This window comes from Excalfactoria chinensis, chromosome 4 (assembly GCF_039878825.1).
Source record: "Excalfactoria chinensis isolate bCotChi1 chromosome 4, bCotChi1.hap2, whole genome shotgun sequence".
Classification (NCBI taxonomy): Eukaryota; Metazoa; Chordata; class Aves; order Galliformes; family Phasianidae; genus Excalfactoria; species Excalfactoria chinensis.
The window spans coordinates 13,883,052-13,904,813 of NC_092828.1; the positions used below are offsets into that span (position 1 = coordinate 13,883,052).

General features: G+C 41.9%; 2 protein-coding genes across 4 annotated transcripts in view; one reads left to right on the forward strand and one right to left on the reverse strand.

Moving 5' to 3' along the window:
• CC2D2A (coiled-coil and C2 domain containing 2A) overlaps positions 1-13,838 on the forward strand; it is a 39,675-nt gene extending 25,837 nt beyond the window's left edge. For 2 of the 3 annotated variants that reach the window (XM_072336096.1, XM_072336098.1), the window contains 15 exons: positions 1,343-1,510; positions 2,243-2,348; positions 3,318-3,427; positions 3,551-3,647; positions 4,386-4,484; positions 5,998-6,174; positions 6,766-6,786; positions 7,602-7,802; positions 8,177-8,266; positions 8,918-9,031; positions 9,937-10,071; positions 11,023-11,145; positions 11,727-11,785; positions 12,227-12,404; positions 13,348-13,838. In XM_072336096.1, the coding sequence (XP_072192197.1) occupies positions 1,343-1,510; positions 2,243-2,348; positions 3,318-3,427; positions 3,551-3,647; positions 4,386-4,484; positions 5,998-6,174; positions 6,766-6,786; positions 7,602-7,802; positions 8,177-8,266; positions 8,918-9,031; positions 9,937-10,071; positions 11,023-11,145; positions 11,727-11,785; positions 12,227-12,404; positions 13,348-13,536 (1,867 nt within the window). In that variant the 3' untranslated portion in view covers positions 13,537-13,838. The remainder of the gene's footprint in view (positions 1-1,342; positions 1,511-2,242; positions 2,349-3,317; positions 3,428-3,550; positions 3,648-4,385; positions 4,485-5,997; positions 6,175-6,765; positions 6,787-7,601; positions 7,803-8,176; positions 8,267-8,917; positions 9,032-9,936; positions 10,072-11,022; positions 11,146-11,726; positions 11,786-12,226; positions 12,405-13,347) is intronic. The other variant, XM_072336097.1, reaches the window with a different exon arrangement.
• A 724-nt stretch (positions 13,839-14,562) lies between these two features.
• Positions 14,563-21,762, reverse strand: part of FBXL5 (F-box and leucine rich repeat protein 5) — a 32,378-nt gene continuing 25,178 nt past the window's right edge. Inside the window, exons 10-11 of the mRNA XM_072335352.1 lie at positions 20,544-20,692; positions 14,563-15,231 (exon numbers count right to left, since the gene is read on the reverse strand). Of these exons, the coding sequence (XP_072191453.1) occupies positions 15,155-15,231; positions 20,544-20,692 (226 nt within the window). The 3' untranslated portion in view covers positions 14,563-15,154. The remainder of the gene's footprint in view (positions 15,232-20,543; positions 20,693-21,762) is intronic.

Consider the following 21,762-nt stretch of genomic DNA (forward strand, 5'->3'; position numbering starts at 1 on the left):
ACGAATCTCATACTTGATTGTGAAACTTGAGTAATCATCACATAGATGATTCTTAATTAGTGTTGCTGACTTAAACATAGAATCATAGAATTACTCAGGCTGGAAAAGACCTTAAAGATCATCAAGTCCAACCACAGCCCTAACCAGTACCCTCTTAACAACCCTCTGCTAAATCATATCCCTGAGCACCACATCCAAACGGCTCTTAAACACATCCAGGGACGGTGACTCAACCTCCTCCCTGGGGAGCCGATCCCAGTGTTGAACTACCCTTTTTGTAAAGAAGTGTTTCCTTAATCTGCATAAGTCATGAATGACAGATACATTCTTTCTCATAGAATTTGCTCACATTCACTCTTATGCGTGTCACACTTGATTCAAAAATTGTTAGCTGTACTTCAGTGTAAAACTAAACAGTCCCATCTGCTGGAGATACACAGAGTTGCTCCCTGAGGCTGGGCTCATGCCATTTTTCCTTCATGTTTTCACACTGCAGAATGGGAAAACTTGAATGAGACAGCAGTCAGCTTCTCAAGTGGTTTCAGGTCACATGCTTGACATGTATTTTCTTGTTATGAATACAGATACGTATAGGATACGACTTGTTAGTTCATGCAGTTAGTGAATTTAAAATACACCATTATTTGCTCAGTGTCTACTTAGTGAGACCTCAGTAACTCATGGGTTTATCTTAGAAGTAATTAAAGTGATTGTTTATTATGGGTAAGGGAATAGTGCTGTTTGCTTATCAGCTTTTAAAGTAGACTTTGGAATGTCGTCTATCATTTAGGTGTTTTTGCAGTTAAGATCAGCGATGTATAAAAACATGTATCTGCTTTTTATTCCTTTCCTATATGTTTTTTTTTCCCTTTGGTTCTGCTTTGCCTTGGGTTATAAGTTCTGAGGGCCCAGGGTATGTTGTGGCATATTCATTCTGCTTCCTTTCTGTAGCCTATTCATAGCTGTGTAATTAGATTTCTTACATATTTCTTGCAGTAGTTGTTACCATCTATTAGATATAGCTGTAGTTTAGATCTGTCCTGAATTGTCTTATTTATATCTTTCCTAGTTTGGGAAATTAAATGTATATGTATATATATATATATATATATATATAAAAGCTCTTTTTTCCATATTTAAGTTCAAATTAATGAAATATAAGACAAGTGGATGGCATAGTACTAAATTATTTAAAGCTTTTGACATTTCTTAGAGTTTTGTATAACACTAACAGCATACGTTGCCTTTTTCTGTTAGTGCATAACTTGCATGTGTGTCATGGAAACAAGAGAATTCTGGATTCCGTGCAGAAATGACTAAATGTCTGTTTTATGATTGTTAGTATTCTGGGAGTTGGCCTCTTTAAACTGGCAGAGCCAAAACGACCATTAAAGCCAAGAAGAAAGGAAAGGAAGAAGGTCACAGCACAGAATTTATCAGATGGAGACATTAAGCTGTTAGTGAACATCATTAGAGCTTATGATATTCCAGTGAGAAAACCAGTCACGAGGTACGTTTCAGTGCTTGTGTTCAGTGCTTGTTTGTATTGTGGTTTCCATTGGCTAAAGGCAGCTGAAGTTACTGGTTTTGAAGTTCAGCCATGTCTGTTGTTTTGATCCTCGTGATAGAATACACAGAGGTTTATCTTGTTAGTTAATAAAGAACTGCTGTTCTCTAAGAAGAATACGATCATTTATCATTACCTGCTTTTTTATGAGTAGTTATTCTTTACCAATCTCTGTTGTGTTATTACAAAGGAAAAAAAGGCAAGGTAAAAATAAGCATCTTAACATCTATTTCACTCAGGGGTTACCATCTGTGTGGTATTCACGTGGGTTCAATTTTGTCATGCAGACCTTCCATGAATACAGGGAAATCATGAATTCTTCTGGGATTCAGCTCCTTAAACTGAGAAATCTGCAGCTCAGGGTGATTGTCCAGGGGAGGCAAAAAAAATACATACACATAGAGAGAGGGATTATGAACTTGTCAGAAGAGAAAGCCCTGAGACACGCAGTGCTTTCATGATGACGCTTACAAGGGCCACGTGCTCTCTACCACTCTCTGGTGATTTTTATCTTGTTAATATGGCTGAATAATTACCTTTCTTTCTCAAGTCAGAATATGAAGATACAAGATCTCTTTCCAGAACTCTGTATGGTTAATAGATGATGTGAGGATTTCCTGTTTGCTGATAAGTTCTGTGCTTTTTCACAGTGTTGTTGTCTGTTGCCTTTCATAGCAAACTTCATCAACCATCCAAACCTTCGAGATCCTTTAATGAGATGTTTGCAGCCTCTCCATCTGCTCCGAGTCCAACCAGCAACGTAGATTGGGCATTCGACCAGGTATATTCCAGAACTCTATTAAATCTATAGAAATTATTTGTTTATGTGAAGTTGTGAGCATTCCTCTTTTATTTGCAGGCAGTAACGTCATCAGAAAGATATCTGTTAGGTTGGCCTGCCCACTTCTTGATCTTCAGAAAGATAGTTGGGCTGCATAAAGGTTCAGAGAAGGATGATAAGGATATCATAAATGCAAAGTGGCTGTTACGCAGTGAAAAATAGTTGGGCTTTTCAGCTAGAGTAGCAGTGATTTCTAGTAGGGGAGGAGGAGGACTGAGATTGAGATGCACAAAATAAAGGGTGGATTTGGATGGGGATTTGACTACTCACTGATTCTCTATCAGAAGGCCGAGTAATCATTAAATTAAGCTGGGAGGAGCTAGGTTCAAATTGCAACTTTTCATGCAGCAGTTCCGGTGTGCACAGAAAACTTGCTTATAGATATCGTGGCTAAAAGAGGTTTGCTTCCATTAATGTGGGCATTGAACAAGTGTTAGGAAGAATGATGTGCTGGAAGGTGCCATACAGGAAAATTGTTACAGGCTTAGGAAAGTCCCTTTACCTTAAGACATTTGTAGTCATGAAGAGTAGTAAGAGAACCTGATGGTTCTGTGTTCTGACTGTGTGTACTTGTCTGATCTTTGGGCTCACTGCACTCTTTGTATAAAGCAGCATGGCTGTTTCCCTACTGTTTGCCAGTAGATTCCATGGAGCTGGGGGAAGAATTTTCCTTGTGTATATACCATATGAAATGTGCTGAATACACATCAACTGCTTGAAATGCTAACATACAAAATTATTTTAAAAGCTTCATAAATGCTGACAAGCCTGGAAAGCGCAACGTTTGGGGTATAGCGAAGTATTTTGTTTGGGCTGGGCCAGTGTGACCTGCACAAAGTATATGTTTCTAAATACATAGAACTATGTGACTGATGAAGGTTTCCTTTGTTTGGATCCCTTTTTTCACAGGTTTTAGTCCGTCCGTTTGTAGAAGTTTCTTTTCAGCGCACAGTCTGTCGGACAACAACAGCAGAAGGTCCAAACCCCAACTGGAATGAAGAACTTGAGTTTCCATTTAGGTACTGCAAAATGAAATCAGGCTTTTTTTTAACTCTGTGTGGTAACAATTCAGTCTGAACGTCTGGATTTATCGGAGTTGTCCGGCTTTGTTCAAATCACTTCTTTTTGTTTAACTTTTTCAGAGCTCCTAACGGTGACTACAGCAGCCACAGTTTGCAGTCAGTGAAGGATGAAGTGTTCATTAATATTTTTGATGAAGTACTTCATGATGTTACAGAGGTGAGTTTGTAATTGAAGGACAGCGAACTTCACTGAATATTGAGAACTTCTTGGCCTTGTCAGAATAAGACTTTTCAGTGTAGCAGCTCTCACCCTCCCGTGCCTCCCTTTTCTCCTTGTTATTCACTGTTGTTTTACATCTAGTCTATATTGCAGCGCTGTTCAAGGGAGCGGTGTTCATAGAGTTAACTTTTGTCTGTACAGATTAATTTTGCACTATATATTCTGCTGCTGAAGGTCAGTATCTGTATGTTATATCTGTCTTGTATTTGAAGACTTGGGAGGCAGTAAATTGAGAGTTGCTGTATGGAATAGCAGCCTTAATTCTGTTCTTAAATTTGATACATGGGTGTTTTTTTTGTTACTGTTGTTAGGTTTTGCTTTTACTGCATGCCAGATGACTTACCAAAGTCCTGCATTGTATGTTCTGCCTTACTCTTGTTTTTCAAGCTGTTAGGTGAAAAACTCTCTCCGTACTGGCATAACACCTTTGCCTGCTGAAGTCAGTGAAAGCTTTCCCCAGTCATTTCAATGTGCATAAAAATAGCAGCACTTAATGTTCTTGAAAACATAATGCAGGAGTAAATATTGCGTGCGTCTTACCCTTAGGACTTACACTCCTAGGGAGCTCAGTAGTTAAAAACAATTCAGGATTCTTTTTGTGCCCTGATGAGGATGTTGTTTGAATGAAAGGAAATGAAGTTGTCTTACAAATTACGTTGCCCAACTTTTTAATAGGATGATCGTGACAGAGGAAGTGGTATCCACACTCGTGTCGAGAGGCACTGGCTGGGATGTGTTAAGATTCCCTTTACTACAATATATTTTCAGGCTAGGGTAAGTGTCAGTAACTTGAAACGTATCTCTTGAAAGCAGGGTGGGAAGGGGCTGGTAACGCAAAGTCAGATTTAATTATGTTCTCTGTACTTGTCAGTGTATTTTTATGGAGCTGATTGACAGTATCTTTGAAACTGGTGTCCTTTGTCAAATCTGGTGAATATTTGCCAGTGAATTCAGCATTGGGAAGGGAGAAAAGACAGACAAACATACTTGTGTGCTGACAGTGCTGCCTGGATTCCTTCGGTAATAAAGTTAAAAATGGCAATTCTTTAGATGGTTCTGACAGTAGCTGTTGCGATCTCTGGCACTGCATTGCTTACCTAAGTGTTTTAAAAACAAGAACTTGACCCGACTTCTTTCTTCACAACTCAAATTCCACCTTTTCCAGTTCCTCCTTTCCTCCTTCCACTGTTACAAGCCAATAAACAAAGAACAAGATTCTTTACTCTCTTCAGGGAAACGTTCCATGCTGAATATACGAGATCCCCCTGAGGAGTGTCTGCTCACAGCCCTGAGAGTCTCAGTGGTCAGACTTAGACATTTCAACAAGCTGCTTATCAATATGTAGAGAAAGGCAAAGTCTGTCTTCCATGGCTACCAATAACACTAATTTTGTTCTTAAATATTTGATGATGTAGCCCAGTGAGTCAACTGTTCATCTTCTGAAGATGTGTTTCCATTGATGTCATCTTGTCCAGAAGCATGGAACACTCACTGTTATGGCCACTTCTTCACATACAGCATATCCTAAACTGCCTTAGATTTTGCCTCAAATGACATCTGAACTCTGCTCAAATCAAGAGCTTAATCTTGCTTTCCTCTTCAGGCTGTGTACTCTTGAGTCTTGCCTGAGCACACGCTGGGCTTGCCAGCTCCTTTCTGATGTGACCTTTCTGAAAGACCCTACCTTGTTTGTGGCTGCAGAAAGACAGAGTCTGCCAGAGCCCTCTTCTTAGGGGAGCTGGCTGTGAACGGTCCCAGTTCCAACTGCATTCAAGAAACATAGAATCACCAAGGCTGGAAAAGACCTAAAAGATCATCCAGTCCAACTGTTCACCTATTACTAATAGCTCCCAACATCATCAGTTTCTGCCTGGAAGGTGCCTACCTATGAGATATGAGAGTATAATGCCCAGCATCACTCAGGCAGAAGCCTGTGGTGTGCTGCTGCCTTCAGGATAGTCCTGCAAATCTGTGTTTTGCCATTCTGTCATGTTTCCAAGTCAACACTGCCATGTTACAGCACTGCTACGTAGACTCACCAGCAGGCTGAAAGTACATACCAAAAAGAAAGCAGCAGAAAGGTAAAGGTTGCATACCTGTCAGTGTTCATTGAGAACAGTGTACGTATGTGTGTGGTCATAACTTACTGTCTTCTCCCTTCCCACTGAGCAGCTTTGTAAGACCTAAAACCAAAAAGCAAAACTTCTTAAGAGAAATGTTTTGTGTTTGTTTGTTGGCTACGGGTGGTTAATATCTGTGTGCTGCTGCTTGTCTGTGTGTGTTGTAGATCGATGGTACGTTCAAGGTGAATATTCCTCCGGTGCTCCTTGGTTACAGCAAAGAGAAGAACCTGGGCATTGAGAGAGGGTTTGATTCTGTGCGAAATCTGAGCGAGGGCTCCTATATAACACTGTTCATTACCATTGAACCACAGCTCGTTCCTGGAGAATCAGTCAGAGAAAAGGTAACTGATCCATAATGAATTGCATCCTTGCTATTTGTTTGCAGTGGTGCAGCTTTTGCAATGCATGTAAGTCGTTAGGCTTAGTACATCAGTGTTCTGTGTCAAATGCTTTAGCTCGGCTCACCTAAACTGTATTCCCCAGTAAACCACATTTAATGCATGAGAAATAAGCAGGCTTGCATTCACTATCTGTGAGCATATCATTTTCTCATTTACTTCTGTTAGCAGTAAAATACTCGTATCAGTATTTGTGAACCATGGGCAAAAAGGAGGTGGCAACTGTATCTGTGGTATTTCTTGCTTCTGTGTTTATAGCACTGAATAATAGATGCCATTTTTGAATGTTTCATAGTTGTCTCCAGATCTTGAAAGAATTACTCCTGAACATCAAATGAGCTTTTTGCCATCTGGTACAGCATTCTGCAATGGATGCAGATCCGTTCAGTGCGGATGTGTGTTGTTCAAGCACAGACAGGTTTTTTTTGGCAACATAGAGCTGTGCCGGTCATTTATTAGAGACAAACATTCACTCTTCATTTTATTTCTTTACCTGTTTCTCCCCTTTCTGCTGTCCTTCCTGAATCTCTGTAGATGAATGAAATGCTTAAGAAGGTACAGTTATGAATAGATTAAATCAGTTGAGAGATGGTTGTCGCTCCTTGCTGAAGATGAAGCTTGGTGTCGTGCCACTCAGCACTCTTCTTGCAGTTGGTGTTTCTTCGTCAGTGATATTTGCAGTGAATTACTACAGTGGAATTCTGAAAGTTCCCAAAGCTTCGCGCTTCAGCTGTTAATTATGGTTAAGAATCACCATTGTGTCTCTCCTCTTCTAACATGGAGGCCTGCCTACAGAGCGCTGCTCTGCTGCCTCTCTTTACTTCTAGAAGAGCAGCAAATGCTGAAATTTGAACTAAAATACTTCCTGGATAAAGCTCAGCTAAAAGCTGTAAAAAATGAGAGCAGTCTGAATAGATGGATACAACTTAAAGCATCCAGGACCTTCGCTGCAAATACATTGTACTGGACTGTCCCATCAATATTCATGTGAAGATGACGGGGCTTTTGTGCATAACCTCCGTTGTGGTTGTAGCACAGTGAGTGTTAGGACGTGAAGTTGGAGCCGTCCCCGCAGTGTGCTTGGCCTAACTTGCACTGTGTTTGTTGTGCTTTAATCAAGCCACCTTTAGACGCAGGTCACTGTGTGTTCATAAGTAATAAAAGTAATTGCTTGGGTTTTTCCATTGCTTGAGCTTCCTTACGTGTCTGTGAGCCTACATACGTAATGCAGGGGAAGCTGAAAAGACTGTTGGGAAAGAATTTCACACTCTTTTTATGCTACTGTAAATGGTGAAGATCAAACCTAGGAAAGACCTAAACCCAAATGATCAATGAAACTATTTTCACATGAATTCTACTGTCTTTTGAAGTTTGATACCCAAGAAGATGAGAAATTGCTTCAAGCAGCAGAGAAATATGAAACTGAATGTACGTCCAAGTTTCCAAACCGTCAGTGCCTCACAACTGTCATTGACCTCAACGGGAAAACAGTTTTTATTACCAGATACATCAAACCTCTCAATCCGCCCCAGGAGCTCCTTGATGCCCCAAACAGCTCCCAGACAACAGCAGTAAGTGCTTAAAAAAGATGATGGCGTTTCTGGGATATTGACTTTTGGAACGTGTTGGTGCTGTGCGTGGGCACAGACAGCAGTGCTGTGTTTGCTGTACAGCAGCGCTCATGAGATATAAATATCATGATATAAATACATGAATGATTGCTGTCTTAGAAAACAAATTGATGGCAAGTCTCAATGGAAATAGATTGCACTTTTTAATTGTGCTTTAGAAATGGATGTACTTCCTCAAATAAGTTATAATACAACAAGGTCAGTCAGTGCTTTATCTTTGGTGTCTGGGGAAACAGCGCTGTGCTTCGTGTCTGATGCAATACTGCCTTTATGACATGTAGGTGTAGTGAGATGAAACTTCATTTTTTTTGCAGGAATTGGTGGCTCGGTTTGTTGCTTTGATTCCGTTTTTGCCAGATAGTGTATCCTTTGCTGGGATCTGTGACCTGTGGTGCACGTCAGATGTAAGTACTGCATTAAACTGTTGGTTATCCTCATGAATGTGGCATGATGTGCAAGCGGGTCCCTCTTTTGGAGCTGGTTAGGCTAGATCAGCTCCCTTCAGACCTACCCTATTCAGGAATCTTATCATTGCAAGGAGTCATTCAGTCATTTACTTTAAAGCAGAATATCCAAGTGTTTGAGCAAAGCTGCTTATCCTATTTGCAATCTTATGAATGTCCATAAGAACACTTCAGACTTTTAAGCATTTCCTGTTTTTCACCCTTACAAAACAATCCAAATAGCTAATTGGGCACGAGGGAAAGGATGCTGACTGATGGACACTTCAGTTTAAAGCTACAGTTTAAACTGATCATTGCAAGGAACCACAGATAAAACACGGCATTGTGCATAAATGTACATAAAGAGACACCCAGAAGACCTCAGGCCTTGCAGTAAGATCTCAGACCTGCACCGTGGATTCTCGCAGTGTTTACTTTTGCTCGGTGCGTTCTGCATGTTGAAGCAGTGCCTGAGGAAAAATTAACATCAGTTGCAAAGATCCAAGAGGGGTTTTTTTGCTTTGGAAGCATTAGGAAATATTAGTAAATGTCATAAGCCAAAAGCACCAATTGTAACTACACAGAAACCTTGTTTTTTTTCCCCTCAATTAGCAATTTCTTGACCTCCTGGCGGGGGATGAGGAAGAACATGCCGTGCTCCTGTGCAATTACTTTCTTGGTATGGGGAAGAAGGCCTGGCTGATCATTGGAAATGCTATTCCTGAGGTAAGAGGATTTTTTCATGTGGTCAGAATATGAATTTTCCTTCTCTGCAGCCTTTGGTTCCCTCAACTGATAGAATCGTCTCCTGCTGGCATTTCTCTCCAGGCAGAAATCTAACAGCGGTGCTGCTCAGCTGATCATGAGAGAGCAAAGAAAGCTTCTCTGTGTAGAGATGCAGTCTGTGGTGCTGGTTTTTCCTCAACTCATTGTTTTGATGCTCAGCCTGGTGGCAGCTGCTGCCCTTGTGGTGCAGAGCAGTCTGTAAACCCTGGCTGAATGTGGGCACGTAGGAATGCTGTGCCCTGAGTCCATTCACAGCCAGTAGCAGAGTTAGAGTGGGACTGGTATGGGCTGAGAGGAGGCAGGGATGGTGTGGGGATCACTGGGGATTCCCACTACTCCCAAAGTACCTGGAGAATGTGGGAGATAGTGAGTGGAAAAGCAAGTTAGGGGCTCCTGATCTTCCTTTCTCTGTTCTCAGTGCGTCTGTATGAGGAAGGTTGGTGAGTTAGGCCTGAGTTGTGCTGCCTAAGAGCAGTCCTAAAGTCAGAGGTTGCCTGGGCTTGTGCTGTGGCAGCAGCCAGCCAAGGAGGACGTGCTGATGCTGCAGTGGCACACATGAGGAGCACCTGGGAGTGGAATTTCCCATTGGCTCTTAGCTGAACTAAGGATTTTCAGAGCTGGTATTTTTCCAATGGCTGACAGTGGTGCATGTTGGCACTTCATTGCCACAGAAGGGACAGAGGACACGTTATGTGGGTGTTGGTTGGTTAATTGTAACAAACCTATACATCCCTCCAGGATTTTGCCCATAGCATTATCTCACTAGTAAAGAGTAATATTCCAAACAATACACAGCGTGTTGTCATTAAAGATGGTTCTAGAACGTCTTGTTTGTTTCTTTCTAGGGACGAACTGCCTACGTATTAACTTTGGAGCAGAGTCAGTACGTCATTTGGAATCCCAGCACTGGCTGCTTCTACAGGCACTATGATACTTTCTGCCCCTTGCAAAGCGTGTACTGTCTGATCAGCTGCGATAACGTGAGTGAGCTCCATGTCTTCTCACACTGCTGCATGCCCTGCCTTCAGCCTTATGACATTTCTCTTGGCTTTCTGCATCAGAAAAGTTTTTGTCAGCTTATTAGTATTGTGACAGTGTGAGTGCAGGCAGTGATGCTGCAAAGGCTGGAGCTGAGGAAACAAGGTGAGCTTAGGGAGGAATTCCTGAGTTTATTCAGGTGTTTTGGATCCAGCGTAAGGAAACAGTGAGTCGAGCTTCTACCACGTACCAAGATGCAGCTAACACTTATTTCCTGTGTTGAATACAGACAGTATTTGTGGTTGTTTTTTAATCATTATTATTTTCTGAGGGTTTAATCCCAAACACAAACAGTGAATTTGAAAAGAATATTCTAAAGGATATTTAATTGAAAAGCATCCGTGTGTAATTGTTTGGTTTGTTCTGACACACCTGCAGAGTTGGTGTGGAAAAAGAAACTCAGCTGTTCTCTCACTACCTGTGTAAGTTAAAGTTTTCAGTGCTATGACCTCATCGCTGAACCTCAAACTACAGCAGCCAACAGGAGGTTTTGGGGCAGGCCAGGCAGTTCCAATCCACAGGGGCAGCATGTAACCAACTGCAAGCCCAGCCCCGGGAAGCTACATGGCATCATTCAGGTTGTGAAGAGAACCATTAAGTACCAAAGGTTCCATATGACTCATTAGCACACCTTGCATCCTAGCTGTAGTTAGTTAGAGGCCTGCATACACGTGCAGGCACAAAATGTTACAGATCAGAGCCCCCCACTCTTGGCATGAGAATGCAGAAGTTGGACAGCTTAACTTAAGTGTGACAAACAAGGCTGCCCTGTTCACATGGATACAGGATGGTGACTGGTTTGGGAGTTGAAGATTACATAGTCCTTTACTGCCATGTGAGTAACATTTTCCATAGCTCTGACTGTATATTAAAAGCAACTTGCTTTCTTCTAGATTTGGTTTAATATCCAACAGTGGAACTCTCCAGCAAGGATAAGTTTTGATATCAGCAAACCAAAACTCTGGAAGCCTTTCTTTTCCAGAAGCTTACCATACCCTGGGCTCTGCAGCGTTCAGGTACAGATACACCCATAACCAACCGAATGGGAGAGACCACAGGGCTAAGAAAGGGAAACAGAGACTCAATTCTTTGGACTGCTGTGATTTAATGTTCTTCTGTGCTGGAAGTGGCTCCTAAAAAGGCTTTTCCACACACACCTTGAAAGCAGGAATACTGAACATTACTTCTTTTGATACGAAATGAACGCACATATTGTCCTCTGAATATCTGTATAAGAGCTCAGCGCCACGCTAAACACTGGGACAAATCTTGAGGAGCCCTTAAGAAATAAAGTGAAAACGTTTGTCTTACACCAGACAAGTATTACTCCAACTTATGTGTGTGTCCTTCATAAGCAAGTGGGAATTCCTCTACAATTACTGCAATTTATTAAGAATAACTGACGCTTAACTTGGGGAAAGAATGAAACATGTTACACCCCAATCCCTGCCTTATGTTTTTATTATGTCTTTGCTACAATATTTTGGTGTAACTGGCAACTGTTCATTCACCGTCACTATAGTAACGCCTGAATTAAGTTGCAGTGCGGTACAGTTAGAGATCGTGCTTTTAATATCAGGGTGTTTTCCTTTCCTAGCCTGAAGAACTGGTGTATCAGCATTCGGATAAGGCTGCTGCAGTGGAACTACAGGGCAGGTAATCCAGTCCTTCCACTACCATAACTGCTGCCAAAAGGGAAAGAGCGCTCACCAAGTGGAGCACCTCCTTACCTTCCTCAAGTGCATCACACCAACATCCTGAATAATGGGCTCTGAATGCTGTCTGGGAATTGAGAATGACTTAAACTGTGTTTTTAAGGGTCTTTGTATATACTGCTCTGATGGAGCACTGCTGTAGTTCCCTAATAAACCAAAATGGTGTAGGCAGTTTAAGAGGCTGAGAGAGCATAGACTAAAAATGTGAGCAGAGCCCTGCTCTCCCATTGCTATTAAGCACTGGGACACAATTCAGCTACACAGGCTACGTGATTTTTTTGTAGCTGTAGGCAGTGCTAAGTTTAACTGAGGTCAGAAGCTGTAAAAAAGGGGCCAAGTGAGCAAAGCCCAGAGTTGCAATAATAACTGTGTTTTATTCTAGGATTGAAAAGATACTAAAAGAGAAAATTATGGAATGGAGACCAAGGCATTTAACCCGCTGGAACAGATACTGTACCGCTACCCTGCGTAACTTCCTGCCTCTGCTGGAACAAAACCAAGGCAAAGATGTAGAAGATGACCATCAGGCAGAGCTGCAAAAGCAGCTTGGAGATTACAGGGTACAGATGTGCTTGTAAATAACTTGTACTGTATGTGTCAGTATATGGAAAGAGCAGATCAGAAGGACCTTACCTGTGGTAAGGAGCTGCATCCCAGGATACTTGTTACCTCTTGTACCAAAAGTCACAAGAGTTTATATTTATGCTAGAGATAAATCAATACAACATCTCCAAGGGGAAGCAGTGATGGCCTGTTCCATGTGAGAAGATTAGAGATGGATATAAATACAAGTATGCCTTCCTGGAGTGGAGGCAGTGACTGCAGTGGTACAGCAGCAGTATAACAGCTTGTTTATATTCTGACAGTTCTAGCATTGTATTTACTTATAGGTTGATTAGTACATTTGACATCAAGTCTTACCAGTAAGAAGCTGGCACTGTAAACTTACAGGCACAGAAGTCCATCCAACAGTGTGTTATACTGAAATTTTCTGCTCTTTAGAAGACAAATTTGCATAAGGATTTGCTGTACCACAATACTGCACCCATTCTGCAAGGCTGTTATGAAAAATCAACCCCTTCTTCTGCTCTTCACGTAGAGCAGAGCCCGTAGGGGCACTGCATGGAAAGTCTGAGCATGAGTTGAGGTTTCAGTTCCTACCTGAAAATACGTTCATGGGCACCTCACACCCGCAGCGTGCGCTGAACAAACAGAACTCTCCAGTTAAGAGGCAGAAAAGCAGCAAAGTTACGCTCTTTGCTCAGTAACATTTGTTTTCTAGTTGATTTCTAAACAGCTTTACTTTAAACTTAACCTTTTGCAGAAACCTACCTAGAATGTAAGAAGTGGAAAGGGGGTATTTAAATACACAACTGGTTTTTGTATTGCATCTCCTCAGGCCAGCAGAGAGAAACTCCATTTTATTGTGGCTGTAAGTTGAAGATGTTGCATTTATTCAGACATCGTCTCACCTTGTGTGATTCTTTTCCCTTTTTCTTCCAGGTATCTGGATTTCCTATTCATATGCCATTTTCTGAAGTCAGACCGTTAATAGAAGCTGTACGCAGTACTGGAGTTCACACCATTGATGTTCCCAGTGTTGAATTTGCCCTAGCTGTGTACGTTCATCCTTATCCCCAAAATGTTCTCTCCACATGGATTTACGTTGCTTCACTTGTCCGCAATCGGTAGCACAGACCAGTCAGAACACCTCGACTTTGCCGACGGAGGGGGAAGTAAATAACAGATTTCTCAGACTGATTTGAGCAACCCCAGATTGCTCGAAACTCCAGCAAGAACCTGATTTTCCAGAAGCTGCAAACATGTAGCTTTGTTCAGTATAAGAGCACAGGAGGTACCTTACCAACCTCAACCAACACTTCAGGGATTTCAAGTAAGTTGTCAGTTTCCTCTGTGTTTCTGTATGTTACTTTATAACTCCCTGTGGGACTTGCCATGCTTAAAAGCATTAAAAATGCATCTATTTAGTTAGTAAACTTGCTGGTAGTTTGTCCTTATTGTGAGGTGAAACTTGGTTCCTGGAATTACACCTTGCACAGACTGGCTTTTAGGTCCTCAGTTATCTTCATTGGCAGCCCTTCTTCCTGGTTAGGGAGGCTGTCATTCAGGTCTGATATAAAATGCTGCAGTTTCTCATTGCCTCCTCAATAATTTTTCCAAGTAATAATAGAATGGATAAAAATTACTAGTTTGCCGTACAGTCAGCCTGCAAAACAAGCCTTCTGCAAGGCTGCCAGCTACAGCCCCTGCATCTGCTTGCAAGAAAACTTAACTTACACCTGAAGTAAGAGCAGGTAGGTAACCACACAGGTCACAGTACTCACCATCTCTTGGAACAGCCTCTTCCCCAACACCCCGCACAGATGTGTGCTGTCCTCATACATCACTCCTTGCTCGTGTTAGCACCATTCCCTCTCAGCCTGACAATGGCTTCTCTGCATCCCTGCTGCTCCCCTCTCTCTGCTGTTCAATGAAGCATTCATTTTAAATCAAAACAACAGGGAAAACATCTTCCACAGATTTCTTAGGAATGAAAACTAACTTTCCTGGAAGCTGCTTGGAAATGCAGTCACTGCAGGAAGGAGGGCACATGTTCAAGGTTCACAGCTCCACTACCCACCACGCAGCCCCCACCAAACCTCTGCAGCTTACCCCTATTTATCTCACACTTGATATCACACTTCAAAAGCACATATATATTCCACTGCTGCATCAAGCTTTTATTGGTGGGAATGTTTTATTTGAGTATGTCTTTCAAGCCCAAATACAAAACCAAATGCAAAAGGAAAGTGGGAATTACCCTAATTTTGCAATATAAAGGACAACTTCAAGATGAGAGGAAAGGGAGGGAAAAACAAGGCTCCTAAAGATGTATTACTGTTACCCAAATGCAAACAATACATTTCAGATTAGCCGCAGAGCTTTATATTGTACTGATGGATTAGAAATAAGAAACCATTCACTTAACACAAAATAATCCATTAAAGTATCTTTAAGTGCCAAACTTGGAAGAAAGTGGCATTAAAAAAAAAAATTATCTGCGTGTTTTCCCATCTTCCCCAAATAAAGTAAAGGAAAACCCAACACCCTTCAAACCAAATGAGATCGTGAGATTGTTACAACACTGTACAGTACACTGAAGGTTCTGAAGTTACGGGCAGGGTCAGGCTAGTATAACAGATCTCACTCCAAGGATTGTTAACACAAGATGCAAACTGTAAGTAAAGTGCATGAAAGGAAGCCTGCTCAGCTAAATGAAGTAGACTGAAAGATCAGAAGTCAAATCTGGTCATTCGCCAGAGCGGCAGCAGGCCCGAAAACCACACTGCAAATTCTGGCATCCACTGGCGGTTTCAGCATGAGGACCTGCACAAAAACAGAACAAATGTGAAAAGAAGAAGATAGGCTGAAATCTTCTGACCTTGTAATTGATAAAAACATCTTTCTTTTGTTTGCTTAAGCACAAAATCTCATTCAGCACCGGGAAGGCCTGAAACACCGCTAGTGCCATCAGTGACACCTCACTGAGAACAGCTCTTTTGTTTTACTGACATTCAGTGCCATCGGTGTAGGATGAGCAACTGCCAATCTGCAAACTTCAGAAGCTCCCACAGCTGCCTTTTAAGCTGGAAGCACATTTTCATACTGCAGATTTAACTCCCATTTCTTCCAATTCAGAGGATGCCATCGTGGCGTTACAGAAAACAGCCCATCCTATGGGAACAGCTTCTCGGTCTGGAAAGTGTTTCTCCATGAGCACGGCACAGCTGGCTACAGCTCCTGCACTCGGACTGGAAATCCAAAGACGTACAAGGAAAATCTGCAGTGCCAGTAAAGGTGCTTTATCAGAAGCCGTAAAAGCTAGAACTGAGCTCCTAGCAAAGGAAATTGTGAGCACAGACAGTATAAACCAATACTGTAATACTACCCACCTCCACTTACCTTCACTTACTGTTTTCCCTTTAATTTGAAGTGTTAAAAGTGATCATAAGAAACTATACAGTGTATTAGTATAGGATTTTATTTCCTGCAGCCATACGCCTGCTTCAGAAACACAAACATTTGCATTCGGGTTGGCTGAACTCTGGCACCAAGAGTAACTCAGCAGCACGCTTCTACTTAACTAAAGCAAACTGGTCAAGAACTAACCAGGACAATCCACTTCCCCCTTCCATACGTGAAACAAATCAAACCCTTCTGAAATAGGTTTCAGATACATTTAGGTGTAGCAAAACAGTGTAATGAAGCAGGGCACCACGCTACATCTGGCTTGTTTTTCCCCCCCAGAACAGTAACTTGAAGTCAGAATTAATCCCGCAGAACACAGTGTCCTCAGAGCAGTTTTGTGCTTGACGCCACACACCGCTGAGCGATATTCTATGAGATAACTGAGGTAGCCATGCAGGAGACTGAATAAAACAAACCTGAAGTCATAATCAAGGACAAGGGCAATGTTTTAATTTGAGGTGAACCCATTCTCTAACGTTTTTATTCATCTGGGCTACGCTTTGCTCTTTCACATCACTTATGAAATAGAGTTTGAAAGCTTCTCCCAGAGTTCTTTTAAAAGGAGGCTCGGTGCTTCTGAACAGTTGCCTTAGCAGAGCATGTTCTGGGCAGCGCTTTCCAAGTCAGAGCTGACCTTCCTCACTCACCACTGCCACAGCAAAGCAGCACATCACAGTAATCTGAAGTGACCGTCGCCCTTCCAGTAATAATGGTTGTGACAAAACTGACAGAACCACAGCTTCCCAAAGAAGGGAATATTTCCTTATGTTCTGTATTGTGAAGTGCTTAAGTAAAATGACGTTTGGGGTCATTCACCTGGAGAAGCAAAGTTAATCAGATTCTCATCTAACCTGCCGCAGTCTACATGACTGGTTTAGCTGCCTCTAAACTGGATTACTGTAATGCTCTTTAAATGTACATCGGATTACTTCAGGTGACCCAGAACAAAGGTTTACCTACTCCTGATCAGCCCTCGGTGTTTTCAAAACCTGGTAATATTGATGTGCGTGGCACCCTAAGAAAGGAACACAGCTACCTGATTACTTGATGAAGATTACTTGGTTTCAGTAAGAATATGAAGTTTCCTAGAAAGAAGTAGAGCGTTGCACACAATGCACACCAACCCAAACCAGGGTGGAAGAGTCACTCACAGAAGGCACAGCTGTCTGCTGCTACCACATCCCTTCAGCTCTCACCTTAGGCAGCAGCAATACTCGTGGTCTACAGCAGGACTGATCTCCAACCCCTCCGAGATGGAAAAAGGCTTCCTGCTACCCCCAGTTCTTCATTCAATTTACCAAGCGGCTACATAAAGACTAAACCGTGACAGCAGGAAGGCAGCAAAAAGGAGCTGTCAGAAACACACAAGGAGGGAAGGAAAGATGCTTCACTTCCACAGCCACCGCTGCAAAGCCACAGCCCAAAGCAGGAGGAAGAACTGCACAGGTTTAGAACTGCAGCTCGGCGAGAGGCTCCTTTATTCTCAACAGCAGATACCACGTTGGATGGTAGTGCAGCACATTACAAGGGAATTACAAGAAGGTGATCAGATTTAGCACTGATATTGAAAACATAAATGGAGATTTTAAAATTAATATTGGCCTTAAGTGCTACTTTTGGTCAGCCTTTGGTGAAGTTACACATCAGAACGTTATCAGAGTGCCTTGTTATCTGGAGAATTTATGGAGGGATCAAACTCTTACAAGTGTAATACCAATACACCCCTGCATAGATCTGCACGCAGGAGTGCATAAAGCTAAACAAACTGCAAAGCTCAGAGCTCCATTGCTGGAAGACAGATCCAGCTGTGACCAACAAATGTGAAGTGTCACAAGAGTGAATCATCTGAAACTGCCACAACTTTCTTTTATTCACACCCCATTCCTTTAATTCCTGCACACGAAACCTGCATTTTAAAAAGCCACTAGCAATTAAATCCTACGTGAAAGCAGCAATGAGGTTCTCTATAGGAATTACATTCTAACTCTGAAGCTGACTGCATGACAGACAGGCTTTAAAACTGAAAGCAATACAGAGACTGAACACAGATGAGACAGAATGGGACAAAACAGGGGGAAATAGAAGTTTCTAAGTGACAAGAGGTAACCCAAACGTTCAACTTTTCTTACTGAGTTTAGCATGACTGAAGAAACAAATGTTTCAGGCATCCAAAGTCAGCAATTACAAGGAGTGTAACAGATCTGTTTTCACCTGCAGCTGAGGGTTATTTAACTCCAAGTCTCCAGCACAGCGCAAAGCAGGCAGAGGTTCCAAACTAAGCGTTACTATGCAAACCAAGAACCCGAATCATACTGACAGGAAACAAACAAACTAAATCTGGAAATGCAGGCTCTGCTCATACGAGCTGCATCATATTACTGCTGTACAACAGCTGTGACTGACCCTATGGGCTACGTACAACAGCTACATGTATAACAGCATTTTAAATGGAAGTCTGAAAATTGCAGACACGTCCAGCAAAATCTCCACCGAGAACATGAGTGAAACTGCTTATGTTGGGCTCTCTGTCAGGCCCAGGCTTGATAGTACAAAACTTCTGAAGGCAGGTTGTTGGTGGAAATACTTCAGTGGCTTTACTTCCAGGATCACAGCAGTGCCCTGTTACTCAAAGACGGCTAAATTCCGTGCTGTTGGCTCCATTTTTTGCTCTGCAAGACTGATGGGTTTTCCAGCGTGATCCCAGAACAAACCTTCCTGAAAACAATCCCTGATACGCTGGTGGGCAAAGAAAATGATGAAATTATTCTCTCCAGATCAGTAGTTTCTGTACAGCACTCAATGTAATCTGTGTGAGTGTAGAAACGCAAACAGCTTCTGATACGGACTGATCTCAACTAAGCAGCTTTTTCCTTTCCCTACGGTTACTTCAGAAATACCAAACGATGTCCCGGGAATCCTGTTGCCCACAGAGGAGAACAGATATTTGCTCAGCACCACCACAGTGAACTTTAGGTGAAAATAAAGAACAGTATCCCGATAAAGCTGCAGAGATTTCAGGCACAAAAGGCCATTTTGCATTGCAGAGTTTAGCTCGGATACCTCTTCTAATAAGAGAGGAAAAAGGGAAAAAGAAAAGCACCACCACAGATTCCAAGATGCTGCTATTTCTCGCTACATGCAAAACCACCACTACCTCCTCTCACTTCTGTTGCCCCCTACTTACAGAAGTAACCTTTCACCCAAAGCCATGCAAGCTTATAAACAAGCTTATAGAGTCAAAGCTTCCAACAGGCAGTACAAAAGGAAGGAAAAACAAGCAGATCATCAGGACAATTTTACAAAATCATTCCAAAATGCATTCTGCTGAAATACCAATCATTTCTTAGGGTTATTATGGAACAGTCCAGCTTTAAAGCTGTGGAGAACTCACACAAGAGATTCTGAACTATGTACTGTATTTTAGAGACTAGAGCAAGGGAGACAGACAGAAATAGATAAAGACAAACCAGGGCATCAGAACCAGTATTACTGACAAGTGGAAAAACAGGAAACTATAAGAAAAAAGGAATAAAATGACGGAGGAAAGGGGTTCTATAAGACATCATTAAGTTCAACCTGATGCAGGAAAGATTCAGTCAAAAAAGTCCATAAAGTCGTCCAAAAATTATGAAGCAAAAATGATTTAATACTGTGACTTGTAATGTAAGAATCCAGTCCAGTAAAGCACATCACCTCACATGACTTCCAACGGACAGAATACCCAAGCATCAGTACAGTTTCACTCACAGTACCAAAGCTGTGGCATCCTGTATCCTGCTGTGGCTACAGCTCAGTATAGATGCCAACTAAGCTGACTGCCATGAACTATCAGGGAAATACCATATTGTTTGACACACAGTTCTTATAGCCCTGTGAGCTCAATTATCCTTTCCTTCCATTCTGTTGCACTTACCTGTTTTAAGTTCACACATGGAATAAAATCACACCACGGTTCCCATCTCTAATGCTATGAATGCTTACTGGACCTGACATAACAGACTGGATTGCAGTGCAGTAAATGCTAAGAAAACTTCCACCACAAACATATTTCATGCACTTATCCGGATCCTTCTCCAGCTAATATTCAACCCTAAGTCATTTCAGCAAAGCTAGAAAAACCAAGTTACATTTCCTACAAGGATACATGATAGTATTCTACACCAAAGCCACTGTAACGTGAGGTTTACATAACCAGCTCTGCCCTCTCTCCTCCCCCAAAAAATCACTAAGCTATAAATCTAATGACGGCTCTTTGATTTAGCACCATAAAGAAAGCACTCAACGACGTACAGGGAAGAGATGAAGAAGACAATTGTGTATCAGTTATATACTTACTTCACATCTATCTATTACCTAGCATAGGTAATAGAGGCTTAGAAAGTAAGAGAACATGGACTAAAAATGTCTTCCCCCTAGGCAATACAGAACTGCATTAAACTTAAACACAAAGAACCAACCTGACATAACAGTTTTGATTTTGTAATTAGCACCTGAATTCAGTGCTGTGCAGCCAAGAAAGGAGTTTGCAGGCTTTTAGTTTTTGTGGTCTTGGCAGTGATGCAATGTGTTGGGGTTTTTTTGGTGGTGGGATTTTTTCTTTGTTTCTTAAACATCCTTAAGCCAGACATTACTCCCCAGACAAGGATCACATCTTCATAAAAAGACATTACCGTTAATGTTGTCACAGTAGTAAAAGTGTTCATCATTTAGAGAAGGGCATGCAGAAACTAAATCCTGCAGGCCTGCACCAGTTACAGTGAGACAACCCGAGAGATTGAGGTGCTCCAAGTGTGGCAGTCCTCCTCCCAAAGTCAATGCCCTGTTAACAGACAGAAAGAGGGGTGTTAAAAGCTGGCACAGCACTACACTGACAAGTACTCCCATATGTCACCAAATCACATATTTACTAACATCCTGCAAGAAAACCACACCTCTAATAAGCCACTTAATCTCAAGTCTGGCATCCCATACGGTTAATCAGCCTTGAAGCCACACGACAGGGCTGAAAAATGAATCCATCTCTACAGAAAGTAACAATTCCCTTTGACAGAAATACAGTTCTGTGGGAAACCACTGCTCATTAATGTCTCTGGGGATGACCAAGTATTTCTAGGAGCCAGCAGGACACACTTCTCCAATGCACCACTGATTCTGGTGAGACTCCCATGGCGATGTATATTTCCCAACACATCCCAAAAACAGAACTGCAACTTTGGCGTGTAAAATTTCCAACAATTCGAGTATTATGTTTTTATTAGTCAGTTCAAAACTCAAATTTCTATTTCCTTGGGTCAGACGAATCTTTACCAGCTGATCCTCTCTCTGCCAACACAGCACTACACACTATTCAAGCCAAATTCTATTTCCCCTCCACGTGCAGGAGTTCAACTGCAGGTAAAGCAGCCTGAAGGCTGTAGTGCATCTGACCCCACACTCGATGTTAAGCTGACTGCTCCTCTGCACTCACAGGACAGCAAACACATCAGAAGGGGAGAACAGACAAAGCCACTCGTGCTTCAATCAACATTTCCAGGTTCAAGCAAAGGCCTTTTCACTTTTATGGCGTAAAAGCATGAGTATGCAAAACCTTCCCTTGTCAGCAGACAACTGACAAGGAAAAAGAACAACTAACAAAACCAGCTATCAGTATAAAGTTCAGTTTATATAAAACGAACTGCCAAATGTTTACATTAGAGTCTCATTATGTTTTCTTCTGGGACCCAAAGTATTATAGAAGTGCAAGAAGCACTTACTGCAGAATATACCCTCAACTCTTAACATTGCCTTGCATCCAAAAACCACTGATGTGAAACCACAACTAAACACTCCCTACGACTCAAGCATCAAGTCTTCCTTTGATTCTAGAGGACTCAGGGAGGAATAACACCA